We start from the raw sequence: 7,399 nt of genomic DNA, 5'->3' as shown, positions 1-7,399 counted from the left end.
GCCATTTATTGTAATCAAATATTCTTCAAATTTTCTCTTTTTGTGCCCCACAGAAGAAGAGTATTCCCTTAATTGTTGTGAAATAAATGACACGATAAAAAAAAGTATGGTCCTAAAATAGGTTTCATTCATGTATGTTTTTTTTTTATATTTTTATTTTATTATCTGTTTGATTTATTTATTTGATTTATATATTGTTATAATTTTATTTGGGGGTGGAATATATAGCCCGGAAATTTCTTCATGAGAATCAGAAGGCTGCTATTTAAATTAGATTTATTTAATTTAAAGGGATAGTTCACTTTGAAATTAAATTTTGGTATGTTTTATCTTACCTCAAGGGCATCCAAGATGTAGGTGTCTTTTTTTCCGCAGTAGTTTCAATTTTGATATTTTTAGGCCAAACCGTTCTTGTCTGACAGTCATATCATGTAGGTCTATGGTCACTGTCTCAAAGCGCATGCACAGAGTCCAAATTAAAACAATTCCCCATCGTCCAAATTAAACAATTCCCCATCGTAAGTACACATTGATGGCCTAAGACATGAAACGAGCGGTTTGTGTGAGAAAACGAACGGTATTTATATCGTTTTTACCTCTTGTAACACAGCCACGTCCAAATGATCTGAGGGCGCGAGCGCTTCCTGGTGTGTGACGTGTGCGCAGACTGGTGCATAGATGTATACACTACATGTCGCCTTGGCTACGGCAGTTCATTGGAACGAATGTCTTTAATGCGAAATCTAGTGTATATATATCTATGCACCAGTCTGCTAATCTATGCAGAGGTAAGCTAAAACATACCAAAATGTAATTTCAAAGTGAACTATCCCTTTAAGACAATACCAAATTCAGATTTAAATGCTTATTTATAGGTGTATATTGTAAACCACCTGTGCTCTCCATTACGTTCAGCCCATCGTCTGTAAAAAAAAAAAAAAGTACAGTATTTTCCGGACTATAAGTCGCTCCGTAGTCTAAGTCGCATCAGTCAAAAAAATGCGTCACGAAGAGGAAAAAAAACATATAAGTCGCATTTATTTAGAAATGTATGGGTGGGGTTATGACCTATACTGTGACCAGCCACCAGGGGGGCGATCGAAGTGTTTTGTCTCCACTTTTCAGGATGTGTGCAGCACACTTGGTTTTTAGCTGTTTAACTCTAAATTTGAAGTAGCTCAAAAGCCACAAACTACATGAAAGTCTTTTGTTGGGGCGTCATGTAACTTTTTTGCTATTGCCATTGCAGAAATACATCCAGGAGGCCAGGAACCTTGGCACCACTCTCCGCCAGCCCAAACTCTCCAACCTGTCGCCTTCAGTCATTGCACAGACCAACTGGAAGTTTGTAGAGGGACTGTTAAAGGAGTGCAGAAACAAGGTGCGTGTTTTGATCTTCCTCTAGGTTTGGTATAGGGCTGCTCAATTAATCGCAATTTACATAAAATCGCACTTAAACCGATTTGGCTTATTGTGATTATGAAATCGCAAAGGCTGCGATTGTTTTTAATGCGCAGCTTGTCAGTGACGTACGGCTCTGTAAACGCTGCTCCATCTGAAAGCACTGCGAGTTTGAGTCGCTTATACCGTGCATGAGAAAAAGCAACACATCTTTCCAAACACGAGAAGCATTTATCTTGTCCAACAAAAGACAACATTTAACAACAAGCTTTTACTCCAAACTCACTTCATAACGACAGTTGAGCTCATGCTTCTGTGAGATGATGTGCTTCTTACACAGAATAAGGCAGTCGTGTGTTTATTAGTCATGTTTAATCAATCAAAGCGTTTCAATCTTCTGTTTATTCGGCTACAGTGATCCCGTCCTGGAATGGTGTGTGTTGTCGTACTTCTGCGGCGGGGCATATTTGGCGTGTGTGTGTAAGACGCCCTCTGGCGTTCAGATGGAGCAGCATTTACTAATGATCAGCCGTGCTGCACTGAGAAGATGCGCATAACATAATCGTGTGCGGTTTCATTGCGATTAATCGTGCAGCCCTAGTTTGGTAATAGACTAAAGGTGCGTTCACACCACAAGCGACAAAGCGACACGATACCATTCATTTCAATGGGGAGCGGGCGATTTCCCGACGACACGCATGACAGCGACCGTCGGCGACCGGATGGGGACACGACAAAGTTGAGATCTGTTTAACTTTATGCAAATGAAGAGCGACTTTTGGGAGCGACAACCAATAGGAGTGAAGTCAGTGGAGCGCGCGTGATCCGTCACTCTTCAGTGCTGAGTCCGACTGAGGCAAGTTGAACGAGAAGCTCATTTTAGCAATTTAGCAATTTGATATATCGCCGTGTGCATACAGTGGTATTCGCCGTGCTGACTCCGAGCCTGATTGGTTTCGTGAACCCATATAGATGGGCATTTACCTGTTTGCTGCAGTTAAAGCTCTCGCTGTTTCTCGTTCATCTTTAAAGGTCCTGTTCTTCGTGATCCCATTTTTTAAACTTTAGCTAGTGTGTAATGTTGCTGCTAGAGCATAAATAATACCTGTAAAATTATAAAGCTCAAAGTTCAATGCCAAGCGAGATATTTGATTTAACAGAAGTCCCCTTTCAGAGCCGACAGCGAACGGCCGGTTCGGACTACATCCTCTACTTCCTGCTTTAATGACGTCACTACAACAGTTTTTTGACTAACCTCCGCACACAGGAATAGTCAAATAAAGGGGGCGTGGTCTTGTTGCGCTCCTACAGAGAAGAGGAAGAGTTGCGTTTGTAGAGTGTGTTTGTCGCCGAGGCTCAAATTGATAAGGTAATATTAAAGACATGTTAACAATAACACTGAGCGCATGCATCTCCACGGTATGGTAAGAGGCGTGACCTTTCCGGCCAACGTGCGCTAAGCTGCTGTCCAATCACAACACAGGAACCGCTGGCACAATCAGAACTCGTTACGTATTTCTGAAGGAGGGACTTCATAGAACAAGGAAGTCATCAGCCCGTTTTTAGGACAGTGAAAACAGCAGTATACAGATAAGTACATTTTGTGAAAAATACTGTGTTTTTTTTACACGCGAAACATGAACACATGTTATATTGCACACTATTAACACAATCAAAGCTTCAAAAACACAGGAAAAACTGGGCCTTTAATATTATGCATTATATATACTGATTTCATTTATATTTAGACTTTTCCTTCCAACATATTTGTTTGTTGCAGCATGAAAATGGATTTGTTGTCTACAACATGGAGTAACATTACTAGGCTACCAGTAGTGGTTACCCCCACTAGCGTCGACCTGCAGCGACAAAGTCGCTTGTAGTGTGAACGCACCTTCAGCTTTACATGTTGATGTAATAAACCCTGTATTGATAATCATCACGGGTGATCCAGATAGTTCAAGGATGTAAACCATAACTAACCCCGGTTGTTCTGTGGCTCAGACGAAGCGCATGCTGGTGGAGAAGATGGGCCGGGAAGCGGTGGAGCTGGGACACGGGGAGGTTAGCATCACTGGCGTGGAGGAGAACACGCTCATCGCCAGCTTGTGTGATCTGCTGGAAAGAATCTGGAGCCACGGTCTGCAGGTCAAGCAGGTAAATGGACTACATACACAAACTCTACGACTACTGATATGAAAGTAGTAACCATTAGTCAGATTGTTTGACCTGGTCCTGCTCTGTGTGTTTTTCAGGGAAAATCCGCCTTGTGGTCGCACCTCTTACATTATCAAGAGAGTAAAGAGAAGAGAGACGCTACTCCAGCAGGCCTCGGCCCTCCTGGTAAAATGCTTAGAATCATTTTGCACATTTTAAAATTTGAATCACATTTTTGCACTTTTCCATACCTCTACCTGACTACAATACAATACAATACAATACAATACAATACAATACAATACAATACAATACAATACAATACAATACAAATTTTATTTCTGTAGTGCATTTAAAACAGCTGCCGTTGACCAAAGTGCTTACCAGCATAGATAATACTATAGAGATGCACCGATTGATCGGCCATGATCGGCGACCGGCCGGTCAGTCTGACTTATGCCGATTTTATGCCGGTCAAATGTGGGTTTCGGCGCAGAGTCTATTTTTGCTGCGTTGCTCATGCTCAATTAAGGTGAAATGACACTTTTGATGGACAAAATAAATATGATTTCACACAAAAAGTGCCCAAAATGCACACAATTTGCATGTCTTATGTGTTTTAACAAGAACTGGAGGAGCTATGTCAGAAAAGAATATGAAGAGTCAAAAATATTTATAGAAAATGTACCCATTTAAACTTTTTTTTATTATTCAGTTTGGGTAAAAGTATAAGGAGTTTTATGAAAAAAATAATAATATAGAAAATAAATATTTGTGTGTGCTGTAAAGTGGTTAGAAAAAATGAAATCGGAATCGGCAGGTCAAACTCAATGAAAAATCAGAAATCGAAATCGGCCTAGAAAATTGTAATCAGTGCGTCTACAACAAAAGCAATTGCATATAGTCACACAAACAAAATTAAAACATGTTATTAAACAATTTAATTAAAACAAACAAAATTAAAACATGACTACTTCGGCATCTGCATCTTCTTCTGAGGCAACATGCGAACCAAAATAGAACCTCATGAGTGACTGATTTGAAATGCTGGTCACACACACACACATATACACACACACACACACACACACACACACACATATACACACACACACACGGACCGCACTAAAACTCGGCTAACATGGTGATTCCAACTTTGATGTTACATTTAGCTTAGCTAACAACTTGACGTATACTCCATTCATGCCATATTGTGATTACCGTAATTACGAGATGACAATCCGTGCCGTTTCATAACAACACTTATCAACGCCAATATGAATCTGCAGTGTCAGGTGGTACACCGTCGGGAGTACAAGTCGGGACGCTCATAAAATTCCCAGTTTACAAGTTGTATTTAAGAGTTCTACGAGGACGTGAATTATTTTTTACAAGGCGTAATCCTGTAATTACGGTAATTACGACATGGCGTGAACGCACCGATTCTGTCAGTGTTGTTATTGTTAACTAATAATCATTCTAGTTTTGTGAGAATAGGAAAGTCCATACCACAACTATCAAGATAACTGCAATAGAGGAATGATATAATTGGAATCGCTTTCAGACCGTTTTTTTTTTTCTAGCTGCCGAATAATAATAAAACATTGACAGCCAATCAGAATCCACCTGACTTAAGCGGCAGACAAAACGTTATCGTGCGTTGGCGTGGATGCTAATGTAGTGTTTGTTATCTTTAAAGTTCTCATTCTTGGTGTGAACATGCCTTAACTGAAACAATTAACTATTTTTGTTAATTCAAACATACTTGAAATAAAATATAAATATTAGAAATGATGACTTGGCATAAAATTACTAAAAAACTAAGTAGAATTATTGAAAAAAATAAACGTATAAGAATTACATGTACAATAATCACAAGTAGATAGTCAAATTTGTAAATATTACACCATTTTATCTTTATTAAAAATAATTTAATAAAAATACATACTGAAACAATCTTTCTCATAGATTACTCTCGTTTGTTCATATTGAGTTTGAACGTTCTTAGGACACGGTGTTACACTACATTTTTACATGAACACTTAAAATTTTAAAAAGCTAATAAAAAACATTAATAAATACTATAATAGTATATACATAATAATAATAAAATAGCACTGCATTTTATAAAGCATAAAACAAAAATGCCAGAACTTTTTAGGAGTACATTTTTATTATTGACTACAATATACGTGTTTTTATATTACGTTCACTGAATTTGGTGCAGTGCATTCTGGGATATATGCATTGATACTTAGATATATATTTTTTTGCTGGTGGAACAACCTCCACATCGGAAATGTTTCCTATGATGCCGAAATGCTTTCCAGGTCGGCAGCTCGCTAGGGTCTGGAACAGAAAGCCAGTGCAGTGCTTAGGTAGTTAGTTTTTATTGAAAACATGCTGAATAGCTTTTGTTATGTTTGATTTATCAGCATATTTTCCCTGTTTTGTGTCTCAGGTATCATTCATGACACAGAGAGACGGAAGTCGGATGCTAGCTGTGCACTGCCACCTCTCAAAGTCTCCTTGATCCAGGACATGAGGTGAGAATTAAACCAGTATAGGATAGAGCAAAGCAATCACACTACACAGAGAAGACGGAGTCCTTTGTCCTTTGCATGTACTTTTACTTTTTGGTTCTGGCTATTGGTTATGAGGGGTTTTGGTTTGACATGTACAGCAATGTGCAGTATGTGAAAAATAATTTTTTTGAACATCAAATCATGTAAATATATTTAAGCAGATCCCAAAAATACAATTATAAACTTGTAAATGAGCATAATACGTTTAATAAAAACAAAAGATAGTATAATATAGTGTCCCGAGTCACTGCAACAATGCAACAAATAAAGGAACGGGATGTCCATCAAATGAACTCGCATTACTACATCAGTCATTTAAAGTGATCATTTGCGTGTACATCAGAAAACCTGTTTTGTGTCTAAACATTTTTTTTTGTAATTCCCCCCCAAAAAACTATATTCCTTACAAGAATCAAATTGATAGTCAGACAATATGAAACTATACCCTGAAACCCAAGGTCAAAAGAGGATCGCATGTATTTTTTATTTCTTTAATTCTTTACAGTTTAACATTTTAATCAATTTATGAACTGAAACTGAATTTTTAATATCGTTTTTTAATGAAAATATAGGTAGGCTGCTGCAATGCAGAGAGCGTATGGTCTTAGATGGAAGGGGGGAGGAGGCATGGGGGGGGGGGGGGGTGATTCCTCACATCGCGTGAAGAAAGCACTGAGACGGTTCATGTCGCCACATTATTTCCAGCCTAATTAACACCAGACCCCCTGCTGAGCTGAACTGTGCCAGTGCATGAAAGCCTCGGCTCTCTTTAGCCATGTCAGCGTCTCCTATTGACAGTGCATTCAACAGAAATGGTTAATTTGTGTTAACAACACAGTATTTATCATTAAAGTATTACCTTTGTGGTACCTTTTTTTCCTGATGTCAGCATAATATAGCAAGGCAATGACATTGTTTAGTGCATTAATATTATGGCTGCAGGTCTGCTTGAAAATCTGGCTTCAGCAGACTGTCATTGCGAAGTTTGCAGAGTCTGGAGGGCGGCACTGAACGCTATAATGCATTTATGTAATGGAAGGTCAGACAGTGTTGACTACTAGAGGTGGAGTGGAAGAGAATGTGTCTGGACGTGGCATGCATGATAGCGGCTGGCTGATGCTCTAGGGAGTCTGAGACATTTCTCCTGCCCCCATTTTCTCCTGAAACGCTGGCGAATTCCCATTGGACTGCAAGAATGCCTTGGGTGTTCAGTGCTGTGAACCTGTGCACGGCGTTATCTTGGCAAGAGCCCTTTT

At 39.1% G+C, this 7,399-nt stretch overlaps 1 protein-coding gene across 4 annotated transcripts in view; it reads left to right on the top strand.

The window, feature by feature from the left end:
* The window catches only part of dennd5a (DENN/MADD domain containing 5A), a 73,718-nt gene that overhangs the window by 52,094 nt on the left and 14,225 nt on the right, over nucleotides 1–7,399 (top strand). For all 4 annotated transcript variants that reach the window (XM_079587984.1, XM_079587985.1, XM_079587983.1 and 1 more), the window contains 4 exons: nucleotides 1,250–1,381; nucleotides 3,406–3,558; nucleotides 3,657–3,744; nucleotides 6,020–6,104. In XM_079587984.1, the coding sequence (XP_079444110.1) occupies nucleotides 1,250–1,381; nucleotides 3,406–3,558; nucleotides 3,657–3,744; nucleotides 6,020–6,104 (458 nt within the window). The remainder of the gene's footprint in view (nucleotides 1–1,249; nucleotides 1,382–3,405; nucleotides 3,559–3,656; nucleotides 3,745–6,019; nucleotides 6,105–7,399) is intronic.

The sequence above is a fragment of the Phoxinus phoxinus genome (genome assembly GCF_949152265.1).
Source record: "Phoxinus phoxinus genome assembly, chromosome: 2".
Classification (NCBI taxonomy): domain Eukaryota; kingdom Metazoa; phylum Chordata; class Actinopteri; order Cypriniformes; family Leuciscidae; genus Phoxinus; species Phoxinus phoxinus.
Note: the sequence above shows the minus strand (reverse complement) of the source record. Positions and strands in the feature narration are given on the sequence as shown.